The 25,478-nt window shown below is 43.8% G+C and overlaps 1 protein-coding gene across 1 annotated transcript; it reads left to right on the plus strand.

The window, feature by feature from the left end:
* Nucleotides 1-366: 366 nt before the first annotated feature.
* Nucleotides 367-24,939, plus strand: LOC136700231 (semaphorin-4A-like). Its single transcript, XM_066675514.1, has 18 exons — nucleotides 367-448; nucleotides 679-769; nucleotides 913-1,218; nucleotides 1,869-2,404; nucleotides 3,464-3,624; nucleotides 4,012-4,071; nucleotides 4,161-4,259; nucleotides 5,021-5,120; nucleotides 7,354-7,470; nucleotides 7,594-7,703; nucleotides 8,302-8,480; nucleotides 9,448-9,450; nucleotides 11,138-11,282; nucleotides 14,461-14,650; nucleotides 19,413-19,528; nucleotides 21,710-21,873; nucleotides 22,511-22,605; nucleotides 24,785-24,939. Exons 1-18 carry the CDS (start codon nucleotides 367-369, stop codon nucleotides 24,937-24,939), a joined length of 2,709 nt encoding a protein of 902 aa, XP_066531611.1.
* Nucleotides 24,940-25,478: the final 539 nt, after the last annotated feature.

Genomic DNA, 25,478 nt, shown 5'->3' on the forward strand with positions numbered 1-25,478 from the left:
GGTCAGAGGGATGTTAAGCCATTCTTCTTGCAGGATAGTGGCCAGGTCACTACGTGATGCTGGTGGAGGAAAACGTTTCCTGACTCGCTCCTTCAAAACACCCCAAAGTGGCTCAATAATATTTAGATCTGGTGACTGTGCAGGCCATGGGAGATGTTCAACTTCACTTTCATGTTCATCAAACCAATCTTTCACCGGTCTTGCTGTGTGCATTGGTTTTTTGGATACAATCCGGGTTAGCACCCAAACATCCCTTTCAGACAGCTTCCTCTTGCATCCACAGTTAATCCTGTTGGATACTACTCATGGCAAGATGGCGGCGTGCACAGACGCAGCGGCTCAACGCATTTTGGTAATCACGGAGACATGGCTGCACTCGCCGTCCTGGATGTAGCCATCGAGCTAGCAGGCCGCACAGCATTCCGTTGGGACAGAAACAAAGACTCTGGTAAAACAAAAGGAGGGGGGCTATGCATTTACACACACAACAGCTGGTGTACTAATGCCAACATCACTGATAGACACTGTTCTCCTGATTTAGAGTATATGACAGTGAAATGCCAGCCATTCTATCTTTCCGGAGAGTTTACCATTGACCTGGTAACCGCTGTGTACATACCTCCTGATGCTAATGCCAACATAGTGCTAAGCTATCTGCTCAGTGCCTTCAATTCACAGCAAAACAGTTACCCGAAGGAGCTTCCTTACAGCTGCAGGACTGCTTCGAAAGAACCAACTGGGACATCTTTGTGGATCAGGACCTGGAAGTGTACACATCAACTGTACTCTGCTACATCAAGAATTGTGTGGACAATTTAACAGTGGACAAAAACATCAGGGTTTACCCAAACCAAAACCCTGGTTGACAAAAGAGGTCCGAATTCTCCTTAACAAGCGTAACATCGCATTCAGGTCTGGGGACAGAGCCTTATACAGCGTGGCAAGAACCAACCTGAAGAGAGGCATCAAAGAGGCCAAGATTGCCTACAAGAGGAAAACTGAGGAACACTTCACCAACAACGACCCACGTCACGTGTGGCAGGGCATTCAACACATCACCAACCACAAGTCCAGAAACTGCATTACTGTGGAGGGTGATGCTTCACTGGCAGAGGAACTTAACTGTTTCTTTGCTCGCTATGAAGTGGAAAAGTGGAGACAAACACAAGACCTCCACCAGTCTCCAATAACCACACCCTCATGGTGCAAGAACATGAGGTGAGATGTGTACTTAAAGCAGTTAACCCCAGGAAAGCTGCTGGTCCGGATGGTGTGACAGGAAAGGTGCTGAAAATATGCGCAGACCAGCTCTGTGGCATTTTCACAAAAATCTTCAACCTGTCCCTATCAAAATCCATCATACCACCATGTCTGAAGTCTGCCACCATCATCCCGCTGCCCAAAAAGAACACCATCAGCGACCTCAATGACTACCGTCCAGTCGCACTCACCAGTTATAATGAAGTGCTTTGAGAGACTGGTTCTACAGCACATCAGAGCCACTCTCCCTCCCAGCTTCGATCCACATCAGTTTGCTTACAAAGCAAACAGATCCACTGAGGATGCCATCAATACTACCCTTCACACAGCACTCACACACCTGGAACACCAGGGAAACTATGTAAGAATACTATTTATAAACTTTAGCTCCACCTTTAATACGGTCATCCCCAGCAGACTGGTGACCAAACTCATAGACCTTGGACTTTCTCAATCCACATGCATCTGGATTAAGGACTTTTTATCAAACCGCACCCAGTCTGTTAGATTTGGCCACCATCAGTCCTCCAGGGTAACACTCAGCACTGGAGCTCCACAAGGCTCCTCTACGCACTCTACACCCACGACTGCACCCCAACCCACTCCAGCAACACAATCATCAAGTTCGCGGATGACACAACCGTGGTGGGACTCATATCTGGTGGAGATGAGACCGCCTACAGGGATGAAGTCCTGGGACTGGTGGACTGGTGTGCAGAGAACAATCTCTCCCTGAATTCCACCAAAACAAAAGAACTGGTCATAGACTTCCGGAGGAAACGCGCAGACCCCACACCACTCATCATAAATGGGGACTGTGTGGAAAGAGTCCCTTCCTTCAGATTTCTGGGTATGCACATCTCTGAAGATCTCACCTGGACCACCAACACCACAGCTGTGGTTAGAAAGGCACAGCAGAGACTCTATTTCTTGAGAATTCTCAGGAAAAACAACCTTCAGGAGAAGCTGCTGGTGTCCTACTACCGCTGTGCCATCGAGAGTGTGCTGACCTACTGCATCTCAACATGGTACAGCAGCTGCTCAGTGGCAGAAAGGAGAGCACTACAGAGAGTGATCAGCATGGCCCAGAAGGTCATTGGGCTGGTCCAATTTAGCCATGAAACCTCCCACACTAAAATGACAGGTGTTTCAGTTTCATTGTCCAACCCCTGTAAACTGACTATGACAGTCAACATATTTAAGGATGTATCTATTTTCATACTGACTTTGACATTAGTTTGTATACAAGATAAACAAAGGTGGAGATAAAACACAACCTTGTGAGGAACCAAGAAAATATATTTAACTATCTGAAAATGAGTCATTAATTTGACTTTCTGGGTGTTGCTAACATTCACTCGACTTATAGTTGACTAATAAAATGTTAGAGTATGAAAATAAAAACAGATTTATGAGCCCCTTGCACAGTTTGAAAGGCTCTGCTCTGGTCCGACGGTGCTCAGCAGGTGAACTCTGGTTCAGGACCCAACATACATGCGGTGTATGACACGATTGTTACATTTGACTGAGATGCCCTCCCCTAGTTAAAAGCTGAGTGGATGTAACTCTAATGTAATGAGACACCTGTCAGAGTGATTTAGATCAATTTCTGTCTGTGGTAAACAAACAGGCTCTGGGAAATCTTACCAGCTCTAGACTCTGGCCCCATCCACACGGATGTGTTTATAACTTTATTTTAACTTATGTACTTCACTCTAAAGGGAGTGAGGAGGTATTGGTGTTTCAGCCAGAGACAGGTACGCTGTGTGACCTCAGGAAATAGGTTTTCTTTCGTCCACACGAGAGCAGTGACAACTGCGTTTTCGAAAATCTCTATGTTGGAGAGCGTTTTCGAAAGCCTCCATATTCAGTGACCTAAAAGGCAGTTTTCGTGTGTTCAGGAGGCCAAAGCACAGACTAAAACGTACGTTTTTAAAAACAAATGGATCAGTGTGGACGGGGCCTCTGTCGCACAAAACACAGCTCTGTTAGAATAAGGTTAGACTGGGAGTGTAAGTAAAACTGTAATGTAATTGAATCCAGTGGTAAAAAATGGTATTTATGCACACTACAGAGATAGGAGCGGCTGCTGGATTTGCACCTGTGTGTTTTTGACTGTGTGCTGCTGTGTGGTGTGCAGACATTTAATTCCCTGCTGAAATGCTCTGGTTGTAAATGTTGGCTGTGTTTGTTGTTGTTTCAGATTCTCCAGGTCGATCCGTGAGTGTGTTCTCTGCTGATGATGTGTTTAACACCACCACGCTGTTACTGAGCAAAGACGAGGACACACTCTTCATCGGAGCCAGGAACGCCATTCTCTCCCTCAGCCTCAGCCAAGGAGGAGGACTGACCCTCAGCAGCAAGGTGTGTCTCTGTGTTCCTCGTCTATGTCTCTGCTTGTGTGCGTGTCCCTGCATGCGTGTTCCTGTGTGTGTGTGTGTGTCCCTGCGCTTGTGAGCATGTCTCTGTGTGCGTGAGCATGTACCTAGTCTTGTGAGCGTGTCTCTGTTCGCGTGAGCATGTCCCTGTGCTTGTGAGCGTTTCTCTGTGTGCGTGAGCGTGTCCCTGTGCTTGTGAGCGTGTCTCTGTGCTTGTGAGCATGTCTCTGTGTGCGTGTACGTGTCTCTGTGTGCATGAGCATGTTTCTGTCTCTATGTGCACCCATCTGTGCGTTTTACTTATTCTGCCTGTTTAGCTAAAAGCCTGAAACATTCGTGTGTTAGTGACCCTTTTGTGTCCCTATGTTTCCAGCTGGACTGGTCGCCCCCGGAGAAAGACCTGAATGACTGCTCCATGAAGGGCAAAGAGGAGGTGAGAGATGAGTGTGATCATTAATGTATCAGATTGTCTGGTTATCACCATCACTGGCCTTTACTCAACAATCTCTCTCTCTCTCTCAGATGGATTGTCCTAATTTTGTGAGAGTTCTGCAGGTGGTAAACTCTAATCGTTTGTACGCCTGTGGGACCTTCGCCTTTAGCCCCCGCTGCACCTTCATCGTAAGACACACATTTTCTTACATCTCTCCCTCATCCTGTTTACCTGATTCACTCAGACACCTCCGAAAGCATTTCTGTGTGTGTGTGTGTGTGTGTGTGTGTGTGTGTGTGTGTGTGTGTGTGGTTATATATCGTCACTGTCCAATTAAAAACACCTATCTGTAAAATAGAAACCCTCTTATATTTCAGTGGGAGTCAATGTAAAAAGATTGTATTCAGAGTCATTTTGGAGCATTTCTATCTGCATTATTTACATTAACTCACTGGATCCTACCTTTGTTGTTCAGTATCTGCAGGTGCACTGAAATATTCTGTACCTACAGTGATATATTTAGAAGGTGTTGTGCTTATGTGAATTTCCTTTCTCTGTGTTTGTCATTCTCTTGTGTGTGTGTGTGTGTGTGTGTGTGTGTGTGGGTGGGTGTATTCTTCACACATAAACACACACTCTATATTCCCCTTGTGTGAACATGTCAGTTGTTCTGTCTTTGATGGTTTCTTGCTGTAAGTTGAGCTTGAAAGTGTGAATGACAGAAAAAGTAAAGTGTGTGTGTGTGTGTGTGTGTTTGTGTGTGTGTGTGTGTGTGTGTGTGTGTGAAAATGTGATTTAAATCAGAATTTAAAAGTCTTTTACTACAGAGCAGTATTGGTGGCTCCCTGCTTCCCCATTTACATGAATCTTGTGACATAAGAGTCACAATGTTATTATTTACATTGTATTTTTTCCTGTTGTTTTCTGATTGTGTTTATTTTTCTCCCAGAGTTCTGAGCCCTTCTCTCTCGTGTCCAGCCCGTATGCTGAGGATGGCAAAGGTCGCTGTCCTTATGATCCATATCAGAAGAACACTGCCATCACTGTGGGTAAGGCGTCACTCAGTCAACTGTGATTTAGAGGCAAGGTTGTTAACTGCCGATTGTTTATCTTTAATTCAGTTCATTTCAGCATGTGTGAACAGTCCAATTGTTCTAGGATCTGTGGCAAATGGCTGAACTGGACCAGTGAAAACCACAGATATGGGTCTAATTATAGCTTGGTTTAGGAGTTGGTAGAAACTTTTTCCTCCAGATTGTGGTCTCGATCAATCAGAGTAAATCGAGCAGCTGATTATTTTCACCCAATTGTAGAAATCTGCATTAAACTTTCAAACAATACAACAATCATCTTGATACAGATTTTACAAAACAATAGAAAGAGTCTCTCTCTCTCTCTCTCTCTAGTTTGGTTTGTCTGAGACCGTTGCAGGGTTTAATTAAAAAAACTAAAGTGTTTTGTTTACGCTAATGAGAGTCTGAAATATGTTGAGTTTACACATCCTTTTCAGTACTGAATGAAGACAGGAGTCTGTAGTTATATTCATACCCAGGATAATATGTAAAATATCCTATGCCAATCCATTAGAGCTTCACACACTCTCTTCCTACCTGCAGCTACAAAAACAGAAAACACATCTGACTTTCAGGACTTCAGCAGTTCTCACAGGAGACTCTTTAGTGCCACACTGTGGCCGTGTGATGAAAGGCTGATATTTAAAACAGTAAAATGTTATAGGATCTTATTGATTTCAAAGGAAATTGTAGGTTGCAATATACACTTATTGATGATAATGTAAATGGAACGATTATGTTCAATCAAAATTATTTGTTTTTATAATGTTTTAAGTGGGAAGCACTGTGGTGCAGCAGGTAGTGTCTCAGTCACAGCTGTCTGTGAGGAGTGTGTTGTGTTCTCCGGGTCTGCGTAGGTTTCCTCCGGGTGACTGTCTGTGAGGAGTGTGGTGTGTTCTCCCTGTGTCTGCGTGGGTTTCCTCCGGGTGACTGTCTGTGAGGAGTGTGGTGTGTTCTCCCTGTGTCTGCGTGGGTTTCCTCCGGGTGACTGTCTGTGAGGAGTGTGGTGTGTTCTCCCTGTGTCTGCGTGGGTTTCCTCCGGGTGACTGTCTGTGAGGAGTGTGGTGTGTTCTCTCTGTGTCTGCGTGGGTTTCCTCTGGGTGACTGTCTGTGAGGAGTGTGGTGTGTTCTCCCTGTATCTGCGTGGGTATCTTCCGGGTGACTGTCTGTGAGGAGTGTGGTGTGTTCTCCCTGTGTCCGTGAGGGTTTCCTCCGGGTGACTGTCTGTGAGGAGTGTGGTGTGTTCTCCCTGTGTCCGTGAGGGTTTCCTCCGGGCGACTGTCTGTGAGGAGTGTGGTGTGTTCTCCCTGTGTCTGCGTGGGTTTCCTCTGGGTGACTGTCTGTGAAGAGTGTGGTGTGTTCTCCCTGTGTCTGCATGGGTTTTCTCCGGGTGACTGTCTGTGAGGAGTGTGGTGTGTTCTCCCTGTGTTCGTGTGGGTTTCCTCCGGGTGACTGTCTGTGAGGAGTGTGGTGTGTTCTCTCTGTGTCTGTGTGGTTTTCCTCTGGGTGACTGTCTGTGAGGAGTGCGGTGTGTTCTCCCTGTGTTCGCGTGGGATTGGTAACTCAAAATGTCCATAGGTGTGAGTGTGTGAGTGAATTTGTGAGTGTGTGTGTCGCCCTGTGAAAAACTGGTGCCCCCTCCAGTGTGTGTCCCTGTCTTGCGCCCAGTGATTCTGGGTAGGCTCTGGACGCACCACCACCCTGAACTTAGAGGCAATGAATGAATGAAGGTTTTAAAAGGAATTTGTTAAGTGATTATAATATATGGCCCAGCCCTAGTGGAAATGGAATAGTGTGGTGCACTAGTGAGTCTTAAAAAGCACAAATTATTGGCCAAATACAAACAATACGTGTGTGTGTGTGTGTGTGTGAGAGAGAGAGAGAGACAGAGAGAGAGAGAGAGAGAGAGAGAGAGAGAGAGAGAGATTAAGTGAGCAGTCTTGAGGTGTAAACTCTGGGTTAATCCTCTTGCTCTTAAGCTTGTGATTGAATTACCTTTAAGTTGGTGACGTGTGACTTTAGTTCAAACCAAGTACCTGCTGCCTCTGTCTTCCACAGAGCAGTGAATATAATCTCATTCCTAAAGCCCATAGCTGACCTGCTATAAGACTACAATACAGTACGATATCATGCGCTGTAAGATTACATCCATAATGTGCTGCTTCTACATATAAATGTATTGTAACTTTTCACTGTGTGTGTGTTTTAGATGGAGAGTTATACACTGGCACTGTAATAGATTACAGAGGGAATCGCCCTGTTATTTCTCGCCATCTGAGTAAAGGTGGGCATGTGGATCTGAGGCTGGAGGATGGCTGGCTGGAAGGTACCACAGTACAAAATGATGATGATAATGGACATCACATTTTGTATTTCTTGTGAGCTTTGAAGAATTCCAGGGACACGTAATACTTATTTCTCAATCATTTTCTCCACCCATTCCTCACAGAACCTACCTTCATCAGCTCTGCCTTTATTCCCAGCGAGAAGAAGGTTTATTTCTTCTTCACTGAAACTGGCCGAAAGTCCACGGTCTCTCGCATCGCTCAAGTTTGCACTGTGAGCTGATTCATGTGTTTTCATTAAATACTGTAGATCTAATCCAGTGGGTTTATCACAGCAGTCGGGATCTATTAAAGTAACACTAGGTAAAATTGCTACCTTAAATTTACAGCTTCAAAATCATTGTGGTGCTTCACTGAGCTGTAACGGGGAGACTAGAGCCTCTTTTGTTGCTACTCTGTGCTCAGCACTGCAAACACTGCACTTCACTTTTGGAGGAAGGTAGGAAATAATACCCCCTCTCACCTCTGATTTCAGGACAGTGCGGTAAAGTGAATTACACTCAGTTACAACTAAATGCAAAATCTTAATTAGTGTACTTTTAATACCTTCTTTTGTTAGAGCTCAGGTTTATTTATTGTTGGGCATTTACTCTTTCATTCATTCATTCATTCATTTATTCATTCTTCAACATGTACACAGACTATTTATAAATTAGAAAACATTTTACCCAAAGGAACTTTATCTAAATTTAAATAGAATAAAAATAGAGCAGATATATAATGCAGATGAAAGGAGCCAGAGGATTGATTGATTTCACTTGTTGTTCATGTTGATTAATATATATATATTGTGTGTGTGTGTGTGTGTGTAGAGTGATGTTGGGGGTCAGGGGATTTTGCAGAGACGCTGGACCACTTTCACCAAAGCTCAGCTGCTGTGTCAGTCCGCCGGAGAACTGCCCTACAATGTCCTGCAGGACATCACCTCCCTCCAGCCACCAGAGGGAGCCACTGAGGACCAGACGCTCTTCTACGGCATCTTCAGCTCCCAGTGGGTAGTACACACTCTCACACTCATGGGCATTTATGCTTTCTGGGGTGTTTGGACAGAGTGGTCTCAGGCTTCTTTAAATATGTTTTGAATTTAGACTGTTTTAAATATGTGCCAAGTTTCCAGAGTTTTATATAGGAGTAATTAGCTCGAGGCTATGTTACAATGAATTCACTCTTCTTCACACTGTGGAAAAGCCTCACTCAGATTCTCGTGTCGTATTAGTTTGGATTCAACTTATTTGTCACATACAAAGTTATAAAAGTAAAACATTGCAGCGAAATTACTTTCCGTCTGTCCACTCACAGGGGTTCGGTGTGCGCAACAGACGCGATGGCAGCAGGTGCCCGCGCCATCTTACAATTAGAAGAAACAGCTGGATTACAACAGGGAAGTTGTGGTAAAAAAAGAAGGTCACAGATGTGCCTTAAGGAAGCACAGTGTGTGTTCTTGAAAAAAACAACAACACCTATAGCACACAAGCAATACACACAGATAGTTTCAGTGACATGGACAAAAGTTCTATGTAAGCTCTAGAAAAACAAAACCCCGGACGTTTGTGAAATTCCGCCCGGACATTTTTTTAAGTCTAAAAAAGAGGACATGTCCGGGTAAAAGAGGACGTCTGGTCACCCTATCCATGATGGAATCCAAGCTTCTATTCACAGTTCCAGTCTATGTGCCAACGGCTCTGCCCATCCCATCAATCATGTTGGTCAGTTTCCATGGACTGTTTACAACTGACTCAACCCTTTTCATTTTCCGATAAACCAGGGCACTGACTAATCCAATCAGCAGAAAGCCCACGATCATAAATCCAAATACGTATACATCCTCAATGTCCTCAATGGAAAGAGGTGCTAGACACACCACACGCCACCTCTCCCAACCATCCATGGCATATCCAGCCGGCGTCGTTCCATCGGGGCAGGCGGGCTCCCCCGTGCCCAAGCTTCTCCTTGAGAAGATGGTGTCAGTAGCGTTGAGAGACCAGTTGATCAATTCCATTTCTAATTTTAATTTGAAGAGCGGTGTTAAGAGAGTCTTTGAGGGTAGACAAGACAAGACCAGAGAAGCCAAGCAGGAAAGATAAGGAGCAGAGAGGGAGAATAATACTTAAACAATAACAGAAAACTGATACAAGACACACCCAAAGCTCAGTTTGACAAAAGTAGAGCATGATTCATAAAGCTACATTGACTTCCACTTGTCACCAATTTGCATCGTTTAAATCTGTATGACCTCTTTTTGGTTTGATGTCAAGTGTTCATAGCTGAAATATGGCAGGGTCTAATTATCTCCTTTAGTCTGGACCTTGGAAACCAAACTACAATTAAAACTATACTAATTTGCAGATCTGGAGCCCACCAACTCCAACAGTGTGAAATAAATCAACACATTTATTTTTTTGTGCTCTGTCTCTGATGGCAGACAATTCAGAATAGTCTCAGGTACTCGTCTGAGTCTGTCCAATCACAGCACTGCACCAACGTTTATGTGAGAGCGTAACAACGAGGTTAAAGACAGCAAAACATGCACACCGAGTGTGGAGAAATAAGAGCACTGAGTAAAAACAGAGAAAATGATAATGGAGAAGAAGGAGAACTGAGCAAAAACGCCTAAAGACCAGAGCTTCTGCTCCTTGCTCCTCACTGATGTGCATCTCAGCCACAGGCCTCAGGTCGGATACATCAGGTAACAACAACAGGACCCAGTCAGAATGTTTTGCCTTTTCAGAGGACCGACAAGAGAAAAATTCATTCACAGCTGAGGTGCCCTTGAGCAAGGCGCCAAGTTGGTCACAGCCCCCTGCTCCTGTTGTGTGTGTGCTCACTGCCCCTAGTGTGTGTGAAGAATTGCTCGCTAGTGTGTTGGGTCAAATGCAAAGAAGCAATTATCCCTAAGGGGATCTATAAAGGTGTTTATTTTCCTTCTTCTTCTTCTTCTTCTTCTTCTTCTCCTCCTCCTCCTTCTCCAGGCGTGAGCTCCAAAACTGGTCTTGGTCTTAGTGGTAACTCAAGCTAACTTTCCTAGAATGCTAGGAGGTGCTAGTGCTGTCTCGTCAAATGGGAGACGTTATGAAAAAAAAAACATGTTTTTCAACCCATGAGCACATTAACTCACAAACTAAGACCCAAATAAGACCCACCCAGTCAGTTTCCTGATGAGTCATTCTGATTCTACTCCACTTCTGATGTCAAGTGCAGAGACTTTAGTATCACCCCGCCCCCTCGTCTGAGTCTGTCCAATCACAGCGCTGGAGCCATGTTTATGTGAATGTGCAATGCCATGGTTTGAAGAAAGAGAACCGAGCAAAAACAGCTAAAAACCAGAGCTTCTGCTCCTCACTGCTGTGCGCTCGGGGTCGGGGTGAACAGCGAGCGGCTTATTATCATTTAAAGGAACAGGTGCTGAAAGCGGGCGTTCTGAACAGGGCTGTTTACACAGGGGGAGTGCTGTGGGGTTTTGACCAAAGCAGGTCACAGATGTTTATTTGGACTCCAGTGTTCACTCATGAAAATTGAGAGAATGTCTCCTTTAAAGTCTTTTTCTATCTAATTTGCATCTGCCACATCTGTAGTTTATATTGTCTACAGTAATCTGCCAGGTCCTGTGACTGTAACTACTCCCTCTGTTCTTTGTCTATGTTTATACAGGTCTGTAAACTCAGGCCGCTCTGCAGTGTGTGTGTTCAGCCTCAAGACCATTAAAGACGTTTTTGCAGGAAACTACAAGTTTCTGAACAGAGACACGATGGAGTGGATCACGAAAGTTCAGGAGAAGCCTGCTAATCCCGGAGAGGTGGGGTCTCAGCTCCAGCTTTAAAACACAAACGTTATTATACAGGTTACAACAACACTGAGTACAAACCGGATTCCAAAACAGTTGGGACACTAAAGAAATTGTGAATAAAAACTGAATGCAATGATGTGGAGATGGCAAATGTCAATATTTTATTCGTAATAGAACATAGATGACAGATCAAAAGTTTAATCTGAGTAAATGTAACATTTTAAAGGAAAAATGTGTTGATTCAAAATTTCAGTGTCAACAAATCCCAAAAAAGTTGGGACAAGTAGCAATAAGTGGCTGGAAAAAGGAAATTGAGCATATAACGGACAGCTGGAAGACCAATTAACACTAATTAGGTAAATTGACAACATGATTGGGTATAAAAAGAGCTTCTCAAAGTGTCAGTGTCTCTCTGAAGCCAAGATGGTAAGAGGATCACCAATTCCACCATTGTTGCGCAGAAAGATAGTGCAGCAATACCAGAATGGTATTACCCAGTGTAAAATTGCAAAGACATTTAAGTTATCATCATCAAACGTGCATAACATCATCAAAAGATTCAGAGAATCTGGAACAATTGCTGTGTGTAGGGGTCAACGCCATAAAACTCTACTGGATGCTCGCGATCTCCGGGCCCTTAAACGTCACTGCACCTGAAACAGGAATGCCACTGTCAAGGAAACAGATACATGACTGACAGGACTGAAGACAAAGGTGCAATGTGAAATGTACGACAAACAGGACGTGAAACAAGAGGGCTTAAATACTAACACAAACGAGACACACCTGGACAGATAACGAGGAGGAGGGGTTAACACATGACACGGACGAGGAGGCGGAACAAAGGCGGAGACAAGGACATAAACAAAACATAGCCATGTGCTAAAAAGAGCACATGACCGGGGACAACAGACTTGACAGGACAAAGGCGTGACACAGTGCAAAGAGGAAGCCATTTCTAAGCAAGCTCCACAAGCCAAGCTCAGACGTTTGCACTGGGCCAGGTGTCTTTTAAAATGAAGTGTGGCCAAATGGAAGACTGTTTTGTGGTCAGATGAGTCACAATTTGAAGTTCTTTATGGAATATTGGGACACCATGTCATCCGGACCAGAGAGGACAAGGATAACCCAAGTTGTTATCAACGCTGGGATTTGTTGATGCCATGAAATTTTGAAAAAACATATTTTTCCCTTAAAAAGATACATTCTCTCAGTTTAAACTTTTGATCTGTGATTTGTGTTCTATTCTGAATATATATTAGATGTTGGCAACTCCACATCATTGCATTCAGTTTTTATTTGTTTAGTGTCCCAACTTTTTTGGAATCCAGTTTGTAGTATTTTTATCTTAAAATTACAGCTTCAGAATTGTGATGCTCCACTGAGCTGTAATAGGGAGAAAAGGGACTCTGTCATTGCTAATCTGGGCTCAGCACTGCAGAAACTGCACTATGTAACCCTCTCTCCCCTCCCTCTTGATTTCAGGGCAGTTCTGTAAAAGTGAATTACACTCTGCAACTGTAGGGGAGCAAAAATACCAAATCTTATGTAGTTGTCCTTTAAAATTGATGAAGTAGTTTCTTGTATGTGCTATAAACCTAGTCTAGATCTCAGAGCAGGACCCCAGTCCTCAAAATATATTTGATATTATCAATAAATACTTAATATTTCAGCTCATGATAAATGAAGCCTCAAAAGTTTGAATTAAGAGAATTATGTGGTAGAATTTTGAGTTAAATGTCACCTAAAATTTACTGTAATCTCACACTGTTAATCATATCTCACAATGTGTTCATCGTGTAAAAAGACTTTTACATTTCTACACTGCTCAAGAGAACAAAGGGAACAATAAACAACACAACTCCAAGTCAATTTCTGTGAAATCAGTCTGTCCAGTTATGAAGCAACACTGACTGTGCATCAATTTCACCTGCTGTTGTGCAAATGGAACAGACAACAGGTAGAAATGAGAGGCAATTAGCAAGACAACCCCTATAAAGGAGTGGTTCTGCAGGTAGTGATCACAGACCATTTCTCTGTTCTCATCCTTTCTGGCTGATGTTTTGGTCACTTTTGCATTTTCTCAGTGCTCTTAGCCCTAGAGGTAGCATGAGGCGGTGTCTACAACCTACAGAAGTTGCTCAGGTAGTGCAGCTCATCCAGGATGGCACATCAATGTGAACTGTGGCAAGAAGGTTTGCTGTGTCTGTCAGCAGTGTCCAGAGCATGGAGGAGATACCAGGAGACAGGCCAGTACACCAGGAGATGTGGACGAGGCCGTAGAAGGGCAACAAGCTGCCTCCTCCTTTGTGCAAGGAGGAACAGGAGGAGCAGTGCCAGAGCCCTGCAAAATGACATCCAGCAGGCCACTAATATCCATGTTTCTGTGCAAACATGAGGGTGGTATGAGGGCGTGACATCCACAAGTGGGGCTTGTGCTTACAGCCCAACACTGTGCAGGGCGATTGGCATTTGCCAGAGAACACTAAGATTAGCAGATTTGCCATTGGCACCCTGTGCTCTTCACGAATGAGAGCAGGTTCACACTGAGCACATGTGACAGTCAGGAGACACCATGGAGAATGTTCTGCTGCCTGCAACAACCTCCAGCATGACAGGTTTGGCAGTGGGTCAGCAATGGTGTGGGGAGGTATTTCTTTGGAGGGCCACAGCGTTCCATCCACCAACACCATGTTGCACCACAGACTGTCCAGGAGATGACTTATGCTTAAATCCAGATCTGGAAGAACATCTGCCACCTCATCAGGAGCATGCCCAGGCATTGAAGGGAGGTCATACGGCACGTGGAGGCCACACACACTACAGAGCCTCATCTGAACTTGTCTTGAGGACTTTCCACTCTAGTTGGATCAGTCTGTAATTTGATTTCCCACTTTTATTTTGAGTATGATTCCAAATTCAGACCTCGGTTATGCTATTTTGTTCTCAACTCATTGCACTATGTAATGAATAAAGATTTTCAACTGGAATATTTCAATTATTGAGATCTTGGATGTGTTATTTTAGTGTTCCCTTTATTTATTTAAGCAGTGTACATGGTGCCTTTAAATACCTGTGTGTATTACAGATTTAGTATTAGGTTCTAAAGGGTTTCTGAAATTGAACATTCATGCATCACTATTTTTGTGTTTTTATTCTTCTTAATTTTGTCCCTCCCTCTGTGCAGTGTGGTCTCCACAATGCCTCATATAACATTCTGCAATTTTTGAAGAACAATTTCCTCGCTGAGCAGAGTGTCCAGCCCATCAATCGGGAGCTGACCTTTGTGTCACCTGACCACCTTTACAGTAACATTGCGGCTCAGAGAGTGAAAGGGGCTCATGGGAAAGAATACACAGTGCTTTACCTGCTCACAGGTAACACTGACCTCATTAATATGGACACTTCACACCTTCACTATGATTAGTTCTGAGATGCTTCAGGTTAAATTTGAAACAAATTTTTTAATTTTGTCATTATGCTCAATGCAAAGCATGGGCTCAAAGGGTTTTATTCCTCCCAGCCTCCCAGGCTGGAGATGTCACTGTAGCCCACTGGGATGGTCCATCACAGGATCATTACTGTTCATATATTATTGTTTGGATAGTGAGCCATTCTCATCAGAGCAATGAGCCTGGCCTGAGTCTGATGCTGTTATAACATGCTGTTCAATTTTTCCAAACGTGACCAGTGAGTGGAAGTACAACTAGGGGTTTCCTGTAAAGTGGCCTTAAAGTAGTGTAGTTTGCTCTTTGTACACCCTTAGGGATACTTTTGGCACACACATGCTAGTTATAGCCTTTGTTAAGACACTAAGCCATAAATAGATAGATAGATAGATAGATAGATAGATAGATAGATACTTTATTGATCCCCAGGGGAAATTCAAGGTCTCAGTAGATTACAGACATCACATACAACAATCACTAACCGCAATGGACTATTTAAAAAAAAAAACCTAAAACAAATATCAAAATTGACATATAGACTTCAATAGACTATGTAGGCTGAGTCATGTATCAAATAACAGAAAATCAAATACCAAGAAGTTAACATAGTGTGCTTAAGAATGATCAAACATAACCTGGCAAGAATCTGTGATACAGTCAGCAGCTGAGGATGATCTCTTGAGTGCAGTATATAGTTTAAAAGTTGAAAAAGTGTGGATAGTGCAAAGGGTATGGAATGTGCAGTATCAGTGCAGTTTCAGAATTAGAAATAAATATAGTAAAATAATTAGTGCAAGGCAATTCAGTGCAATGTTCCTGTATTAAGTATAAAACTACTATTGTAGCTGTCAGATTAAGGTACACATGAGGTAAATGAGATGGTTGACTTGTCCCATGGTTGACTTGTCTATTGTCCAGTTAGGTACACATGTACAAATATGGAGGAGGTGGTGGTGGATGGGCAGACAGACTATGAAGCGTTGAACAGCTCAATAGCCCTGGGGACAAATGAGTTCCTCAGTCTGTCAGTTGAGCCTGGCAGTGAGCGAAGTCTCCAGCTGATCAAGCTCTTCTGCTTAGTTATGATACTGTGGAGTGGATGGCACTCATTGTCCAAGATGCTAATCAGTTTGTTCAGGGTCCTCTTGTTTGATATGTAAGTGATGCACTCCAGTTCAGCCCCCACCACAGAGCCAGCTTTCTTAACCAGCCTGTCTAGTCGCCCAGCAACCTTCTCCTTTATGCTTCCTCCCCAGCATACTACAGCATAAAAGAGGACACTCGCAACAACAGTCTGGTAAAACATCCTGAGGAGCTTACTGCAGACATTGAAGGACCCCAACCTCCTCAGGAAGTACAGCCTGCTCTGCCCTTTCTTGTAGAGTGCTTCAGTGTTGGCTGACCAGTCCAGTTTATTGTCTAGGTGTAAGCCCAGATACTTATAGGTGTCCACCACCTCCACGTCGACCCCATCAATGGTGACTGGTAACAGGACAGACTTTGACCTGCGGAAGTCCACCACCATCTCCTTGGTCTTTGAAGTGTTCAGTTGGAGGTGGTTCAGTTTGCACCATTGCACAAAGACCTCCACCAGGCTCCTGTACTCCTCCTCCTGCTCGTTCTTGATACACCCCAAAATCGCAGTATCATCAGAGAACTTCTGCATGTGGCACAACTCAGTGTTGTAGCAGAAGTCAGATGTGTACAGGGTGAACAGGACTGGTGAGAGCACAGTTCCTTGCGGAGCTCCTGTGCTGCAGATCATGGTGTCGGAGAGACAGTTCTTCAGTCTCACGTACTGTGGCCGCTCTAACAGATAATCTGTAATCCAGGTTACCAGGTTAGCGTCCACACCCATCTGTTGGAGCTTGTCTCCCAGTCTGAGAGGTTGGATGGTGTTGAAAGCGCTTGAGAAGTCAAAGAACATGATTCTCACAGCACTGTTCCCCTTGTCCAGATGTGAATGTGTCCTGTGTAGGAGATAAGTGATGGCATCCTCCATGCCCACTTTCTCCTGGTATGCAAACTGTAGTGGGTCCAGTGCATGGCGTACCTGGGGTCTCAGTATGCATAAGACCAGTCTCTCCATTGTCTTCATCACATTTGATGTTAGAGCCACAGGCCTGTAGTCGTTAAATTCATTTGGGTGTGGTTTCTTAGGGACAGGGGTGAGACATGAGTCTTCCACAGTGTTGGAACTCGTCCGAGACGGAGACTCAGGTTGAAGATGTGCTTCAGTGGCTCTCCCAGTTCAGCAGCACAGGCCTTGAGCAGCCTTGGACACAGTCTGTCTGGCCTGGCAGCCTTACCAGGTTGCAGTCTCCTCAGCTGTCCTCTGACCTGGTCAGCCGTGACGATGGGGGGAAGGGGGGTAGGGGCAGGGGAGGTGATGGTCTTGGGGGGGTAGTTGGATGGCTGGAGGCTGATGGCTGTTGACTGGAGCTGTTGACACCATGTGAGGGAGGGGTGTGATAGCCTGTGATGGGGGTCGCCTAGAGTGTGATGGAGGTGTTGGTTGGTCAGGCAAGCACACAAGAGCAGTGTCTGAGTCAGTAAGGGGTGGCTGGCATATCACTGCCATCGAAGCTGGATCAGGATCAGAGCGGTCAAACCTGCAGTAGAACTGGTTCAGCTGATTCGCCATGTCCAGATCCCCATCCACAGAACTGCTGCTCTTTTTGAGGCCAGTGATGGTCTTCATACCATCCCAAACCTCCCTCATGTTGTTCTCCTGCAGCTTCTGTTCCACCTTCCTTCTGTAGTCCTCCTTAGACTCTTTCAGCTTGACTTTGAGTTCTATATGCTTAAGAACTTAAGTCTGAGCTCAGCTCTGCCATGTCTCCCTCTCTAAACACCATTTTCTTCCTATTGAGAAGGGCCTTGACATTGCTGGTTATCCAAGGCTTGTTGTTGGGAAAGCAGTGTACAGTTTTCGTGGGGACAATAATGTCCATACAGAAGTTCAGGTAGTCAGTAGTGCAATGTGTGACCTCCTCTAAGTCCTCCCCACTCTGCAACACACTCCAGTCTGTGGATCCGAAGCAGTCTCTCAGAGTCTCACCTGCTTCAGGTGTCCATTTCCTGAAGGTGCGTGTGGTGGCTGGTAGCCTCGGTACTTTGGGCTTGTACACTGGCTGTAGATGAATGAGGTTGTGGTCTGACTTCCCCAGCGGGGGGAGCGGCGTGGCACTGTATGCATCCCTCAAATTTGCGTACATGAGGTCTATTGTTCTGTTTTTTCTTGTAGGGCAGTTGACAAACTGGTAGAAATTCGTGAGGGTGGAGTCCAATGTTATGTGATTGAAGTCGCCCGAAATCGCAAAAAATGCATCAGTGTGTTGAGTTTGCAGCCTAGCGATTATTGAGTGGATGACGTCACACGCTCTGTCCGGAAGAGCACGCGGCGGAACATAAACACACACCACAATGGCGTGCAAGAATTCTCTTGGCATGTAGTACAGTCGGAGACTGACCGCCAGTAACTCCACATCCTTACAGCATACAGTCTCCTTCACTGTAACATGTTCTGGATTGCACCATCTGTTGTTAATGTACATCACCAGTCCACCTCCCTTCTTCTTGCCAGAAAGTTTACAGTCTCTGTCCAAGTGAGCCACACTGAAGCCGGGCAGCTCAACTTTAGCAGTGGGGATTTGGCTAGTTAGCCATGTCTCTGTAAAGCATAGCAGGCTACACTCTATGTATAACTTCTGATTTCTTACCAAGGCAGCCAGTTCGTCAGACTTGTTAGCCAGAGAGTTCACGTTTCCCATCACCATCAAAGGAACTGCGGGCTTGTATCTCCACTTCTTCTCCCGCCGCCTTGTCTTCACTTTAATCCCTGCACGGCACCCTCTAAAGCGCCATAGCTCCTCTGGGATGTTGACATTAACTCTGCCAGCATTCTTCCGTAGTGCGACCAGCTGATTCCTTGTGTACACAAGTTTGCTGTCGCTGGGTCATTGCGATCAGTCCATATCCATAGGATAGAATAAAACACTCCTCAAGGTGTGTAACCAAAAAGTTGCAAGATAAAAAAGTAAACAAAGACTTAGACTTAGAAAAAACACATGGAGCCTGAGCTACCTCGAGATGCTGCCACTGTCATCTGCGCCATTTTGAAACATTGTGTGTTGAAGCATTGCGTGAAACATAGTGTGTTCTCTCTCTCTCTCTCTCTCTCTCTCTCTCTCTCTCATTTCATGTCTCCTCAGAGGTATTCAGTATCCAAAATGTTGCTTCATTATGTGTTCAAAGAATTATCATCTTGTTCATGTGACTCGACAAGAACAAGAGCATAATATACTCACAAAGAGGATTTATAAGTCTATAGTGATGTATAGTATATAGTAAGAAGCTGTCTAATAATCTCATCCACAGACTCTCCACCCACAAGTTGACAGAAAATCTGATACTTTCAGATTTAACCTGGCCTAACTGCCTGGATTCTGCCAGTTGCACGTCAGGACTCTGCCTTCTACACGTCATGTCAAAATAGCAGACTTGGGATTGGTTCTTTTGCATGTCCGTCAAATTTCTTTTTCCCACTGTAGTCGGCGGTTCTTGGTCATGTTAAGTGGTGAAAGGCAATGCGAGACTAGCTGTCTATAAACAGTTGTTTTGTAGGGTACTGTGGTTTTCTTCTACAGCTAATGGTGTGTTTTGCCATATCTTGCCTAACCCTGAACAGAAAATGGTTTCCTGCACAAAGCAGTAATTCTGGAGAAAGGTGCCCACATTATCGAAGAGATCCAAGTGTTTACTCAGCCTCAGCGGGTCAGAAACCTCCTACTGTCTGTCTCCAAGGTAACAATTCATTCAACAATTCAAGGTAACAGCTCTTCTGGCCTGTTATAATCAGTTCTAATCAGTTATAATGATAAAATTATGTTGTAATGTTAGTGGTTTTTTTTGTTTGTTTGTTTGCATTTTTTCTTATATGCTTAGTTTAATGTTTTTATTTAATTTTTTTAATGTTTTTAGGTATATGTTATATTTTTTTCAGCACTTTGGTTGGCACTCGATGTCTTTTAAATGTGCTATAGAAATAAAGTTGACTTAGTTTAGGGTTAACTGGACTAACTGGCAGTTAGCCTGCCTGCCCCGTTGGAACGACACCGGCTGGATATGCCATGGTTGGATGGGAGAAGAGGTGCGTGGTGTGTCTGGCGCCTCTTTCCACCGAGGACATTGAAGATGTATACCTATTTGGACCTATGATCGTGGGTTTCTGCTGATTGGATTAGGCGTTGCCCTGGTATATCGGGAAATTAAAAGAGTTTAAACAGTAAACGGTCTAAGGAAATTGACCAACATGATTGATGGGATGGGCAGAGCCGTTGGTACACAGACTGTGACTGTGAGTAGAAGCTTGGATTCCCTCATGGAGCAACTAACGGCTTTGAACTCCAAGTTTGAACGTTTGGAAGAGCAAAAATCGAACCTTGAATCAGAGGGAATATTAGCTTCAGGTCTCTGATTCTAACAAACTGAATTTATCTGTTTTGGCTGCCCCAGCTATCAGCAATCAAACTCCCCAAGAGGAACAGTTGCTATGGAAATCTGGCTGCACCCTCCCCTGTCTTGAACTGCTGGGCCAGTTCAGGACAAGTGATCGCTATTCCATTCTGCTGACTTTCTCAAAGACTGAACCTTGCTCCCCTCCACCCATGAACACGCCTCCTAACTGCTTTTCGTCCATGTAACTGAAACTATCTGTGTGTATTGCTTGTGTTTTTTATTGCAGGTGTTGTTTTTTTCATGATCACACACTGTGCTTCCTTAAGGCACAGTCTGGGACCTTCTTTTTTTTTTACCACAACTTTCCTGATGTAATCCAGCTTTTTCTTCTAACTGTAAGATGGCACGGGCAACCTGCTGCCGTTGCGTCTGTTGCACATACCTAACCCCTGTTCATGTGAGTGGACAGACGAAAATGTATTTCACTGCAATGTTGTACTAACTTTGCATAACTTTGCAGAAAGGAACAGATGCAGTAGATGGCGTCCATAAATGAAAACCGCTTTCATGATTTTCTGTTTGAACCGCTCCTGCCGTAGTGGACCTTGATGACCCTATAGTCACTTTCAGTTTCTTTCATTTTTCTCGACACTGCTGTGATGACCTCTGGTAACCTTGCTCGTGCATTAACTCGGAAAGATCAGTATGTTTTCTCATTCCTTGATGCACCGTCTAATTCTCGCTGGATTCTTTTGTCAGCCACAAATCCAAGGAATGTCTGAACCTCTTCCAAAGACCACGGTATAACTTTCCGCACTCCCATTTCGAGTCGGATAAAAACAAACCTGATCTCTGCTGTAGCTTGGAGATATTAAAAATGGCACTAGAGGTCTGTATTTGTCACAGAGGAGTAACTATTCCTTCTGGCCATTCAGCAGTCTGCAGGGTTTATTCATCAGAATTTAGTACCTACTCTGCACAGTAGGAACCCTGAGCGAGCTTTGACTGAAAACCTACCATTTCCAGTGACCAGGTACCAGATTTGGCAAGTGGAAAAGCAAAAGAGCTGTGCTGCGTCAAACAGAGTCGTGTAGGTTCAATGCAGTGGAAAAGTGTCATAAATGTCTCTGTAGTGTAACGGTGTTTAGGAGTAAACAGCTGGAGCTTGTGTGTCAGTATTTCAGTGTGAAGCTTATTGTGTCCACACTCATGTCTCCAACTAAACGCACTGATTTTATCATATCACGATTATTATTTTAGTTGTCTGACACCCCAAACTGATGCAGATCATTAAGGCCATTAAGTAGAAGTTTTGAGAAAATTAGTTAGTGAAAAGATAATCAAAGAAAGTCAAAGTAAAATATGTATTTCCAAAAATGGATCAAAAGCTACAGAGAAAATGGGACTAGATGTGAACCCATTCACGGGTGTCTGTGTCTCAACACTATGGGTCCGAAAGGGCGTGGAGCTGTTGAGAGGTGTGTACTGTATCCCTGTGTAATGTCTCCTCTGCTGTGTGTCCTTTAGGGTGTTGTGCTGGTGGGCTCTTCTGAGGGAGTGCTGTCTGTCCCTGTCTCTAACTGCTCGTTCTATCTGAGCTGTGCAGATTGTGTATTAGCAAGGGACCCCTTCTGTGGCTGGGACTGCTCAAAGAAAACCTGCGCTCAAATCTCCTCCATTACAGAGAATGCGTGAGTCCAGTTAATACATTTTAAACCCACACGGATGTTAGTGTGTGAACAGGAGCAGAAATAAGGTGGGACAGCTTTGGGGAATGAAAATCTGGCTTTTTGAGCATTGAGTTGGGGAAGTACATCCTTGTTGCTTTTAGCCTTTTTAAATGCAGTTGACCTCTAAGTAGGACAGATGGACTTAAAAGGTGGAGATTCTGTTTTAGAATTCGGATTATTACACTTGTTCTATAAAGTTGTCCTTGAATGCACTAGTTTATGATCCATAGTGTGAACACCCGACATGGGAGTTTGTTTGTCTGTTTATGTATTTATTTGTTTATTGGGCCTTAGTCTTCACCACTTGACTGTGAGTCTCCCACTGGCACACAGTGCCCTCTGCCTCTATCACAGAGAAATGGCGCAGACTTAAGGGGTCAAACTTTACGCCATACGCCATAGACAGGAAAAGCCACACCATTACATCATGACTAGGGGTGTGGACACAGATTCAGCTCTGTGGAGTTTTCAGGGTCTTAACAAATAAACAGTAAAAATGTGTTTACTGGGGCTGAATATGTTTGAATCTCATATAAACAATAATGTTTGTTACTTTTAAGACTCTCACAGTGTTCTGTTTTCTCTGGTTCTCCGTCAGTGTTCAGGATGTGGACAATGAGGATGTGTCTGAAGTTTGTAAGCCTCCTGGGATCAATCCCAGATCTCACTCCATGTCACTCCCAACCCCAGCAGGTGAGTCGCACTCAAATAAACCAGCTGTGGATTGGATGTGGACAGCTGTAAATAGTGTAATAAAGTGTTTTTCACTTCTCAGTGAAGTGTCAGCACTTTTTCAGAATTTTGAACTTTTTAACTTTTTAATATTTAAATTTTTAAATTCAGAAGTATTTTAACCATAAATACTCAAATGAGGATGAACACTTGTGTAAACTCTTAAAGCTGGAACTCCTTCTGTACTAATACCTGTAAACGCCTCTATGTATCGTGTGGCTGTGCAGAGCTGTGTATCAGCTGTGTATTGTGCACACCCTTTGGTCTCTGTGGTCGCCATGACCGTAAGACCCAAACAATACCTGACGACCGAACTACAGTGAAAACAGCATAGAGCAGTTTGACAATTGTTTTTCAGATGTGCAGGAAGATGTTGCCACTTGTCATTCTCAACAAACTGTTCTTATTCTTTGATTGGTTATTTACAGCAGGGCATGAGACTGCCTTCTTCATTGCTCATTTTTGCATGTTCTTTTGTAGATGCTGTTGTAGTGCTCAGGTTAATTTAAAGTACTTTGGCTGGCATGTATTCAGAACCTGAGTATTCTGCCTGCACCATGATGCAGAGAGGTTTACAGGGATTTTCACAGACATACAAAGCAGCCTTTATTGTTATAAAATGAAACACAAACCTGAAAGTCATGCTTTCTTTCTTCACTGAAATCATTTAAATCAAAAACAAAGGAAGTTGAAATCATTACCAAAGAGTTTCACCAATTTAAAGCCAAATATTTTCAGCAGCTTTTTATTTATGTTATACCTGAGTGTGAAAAAACAATAATAATGCAGGCCACTAGAATCACAAAGAATGTCCCACTGAAGCCCAAGTGCACAAACCATGTACAAATATGTTTTAGCATTAATTCCTTTCCTGGGTTAATACATTAAGTATACTGATGTAGGTACACATCTAGTTATTAAAGATTAGTTAATATTCTTTTAAATTGAGCAAGGAATTGATCCTCTTGTTTGCTGAAATTCATATAAAATCATGCAGGCACGGTTAAAATACATTTACATCAGAATAACATAGAATATCACATGATTAAATAATAACAATACATTGGGTAATGCATAACTGGATTAGGAAATGCAAAAGTGTCCATGATAACTCCTTTTAGGACAGAGATAATATGAGAGAGAGAGAGAGAGAAAGAGAGAGAGAGAGAGAGAGAGGGAGAGAGAGATGAAACAAAGGGTTGCTTTTGTGACATATGATTTCCCAAATGTCCACTTGGAGGCACTGTTGGTCTATGTTGTTTCTTCTGGGTTGAACTATGAATGTTCGATTTAAAATTTCACATTCAGTTAAAATGTCCATGCCGTCAAGTGTCGTATCCTTTTGATTGTCTCATAAAGTCCTGTCCATTGATGCAAGTTTCCAGTGGAGATTTATCAGTAGGAAAGGAGAATTAGCCTCAATAGTTTTCTTTTAGAGAAAACTTGCAAGGGTGTTGACTCATTCTCCTGTGGGTCAACTGTTGATTATTCCCTAGATTAAGTCTGACCATTAGCTTGACAAATGCTTTTGAGGAGTCCTGGACTTCATCATGTGGTGACTTTACGAGTTACTTATCAGGATCTCCTGACTGATTTAAAAGAGGTATCTGTTGGTCTAATGATGGTCTGATGGTCATAAACCGTGCGTACAGACCTCTTAGTGTAGGGACCTTCTCCTACACCTCACAGTGTAAATTACCCTCTGGTCTCCAAAACAGACTATATGTGTGTGTGGGGGGGGGGCATAGAATTCCTCTTGGTCATGAAGTGGAGAGCAGGAGGAGAATCTTAGATTCCTTAATAAAATGATTTGAATAATCCATAATCTTGAAGATGATCAGCATACTTTGTCCTTCCTCCACTACATTCCCCCCTTTTTGCAGTTTTGTGGTCCTGTAGAAAGCATGGAGCTGCAAAAAGATTGCTGTGGAGGGAGGTGAGATCAGTAAGCACATTCAAATCCATTTTCAAAGCTGATGCCTTCATATCAGTCTGTATGGGTGCATATTAAGTGTTGTTGGTCATGTAATGAAGGAATTCTAAATACTTATGAGTAGTTCTTGTTCAAACACTACCTCAAGGGCTGGTTTTTCGATATCGTCCTCTGCTTTATGCCTAACAAACTTAACTATTTTATCAGACGAAGTTTCTAACCTGCTCTGTAAGGCTCGAGTGTGTTTGAACCCCCAGGAGCTGGCGCAGGAGAGGAGCAAAGAAAACAAGACAAGAAAGCAACTGGAGACGGGACTCAGGACAGGACAGGATCAGGCACAGAAAATGGAGTGGGGAACATGACAAGACTGGAAACTAAGCTCTAGACAAGGCAGGGGACTGACAAAGGGGAGCATCAGAAGACAGAACTTGAGACCAGACAGGAGACTGAACAGTGAAATAGACAGGAGACAAGACATGCGACTAGAATGGAGACTGGACTTAAGACAGGACAGGTGCAGAAACAGGAGACTGAACCCCATACTGAACCAGGGACAGGAAGGGAGATTGAACTGAGGACAAGAGACTAGACTGAAACGGACAGGACTAGAAACAGGAGACATGACTCGGGACAAAACAGAGGACAGAAATGGAGACTCGACTGGAGACTGAAATGGAGACAAGACAGAACTAGAGATGGGTGACAAAGCACTAGACTGAAGAGAGGAACGAACAAGACTAAAAACAAGAGAATGGATGGGGGACAGGACAGGAGCAGGCACATGTGACTGGACTGATGACAAGACAGGGTGTTGGACATTGGATGTAACACTGGATGGAAAAGGAGACAGGACAGGTGATGGGACTGAGGCTGGGTACTGAGACCGGACTAAGGACGAGAC

The sequence above is a fragment of the Hoplias malabaricus genome, chromosome 6 (genome assembly GCF_029633855.1).
Source record: "Hoplias malabaricus isolate fHopMal1 chromosome 6, fHopMal1.hap1, whole genome shotgun sequence".
Taxonomy (NCBI): Eukaryota; Metazoa; Chordata; class Actinopteri; order Characiformes; family Erythrinidae; genus Hoplias; species Hoplias malabaricus.

Excerpts from the sequence above, each read along its gene's own strand:
- LOC136700231 (XM_066675514.1), top strand. The coding sequence starts at position 367 with ATGGCTGCACTCGCCGTCCTGGATGTAGCCATCGAGCTAGCAGGCCGC. Across the intron at positions 7,471-7,593 it reads GGAGGATGGCTGGCTGGAAG|AACCTACCTTCATCAGCTCT; the intron begins GTACCACAGTAC and ends CATTCCTCACAG. Across the intron at positions 21,874-22,510 it reads TCCTCCATTACAGAGAATGC|TGTTCAGGATGTGGACAATG; the intron begins GTGAGTCCAGTT and ends GTTCTCCGTCAG.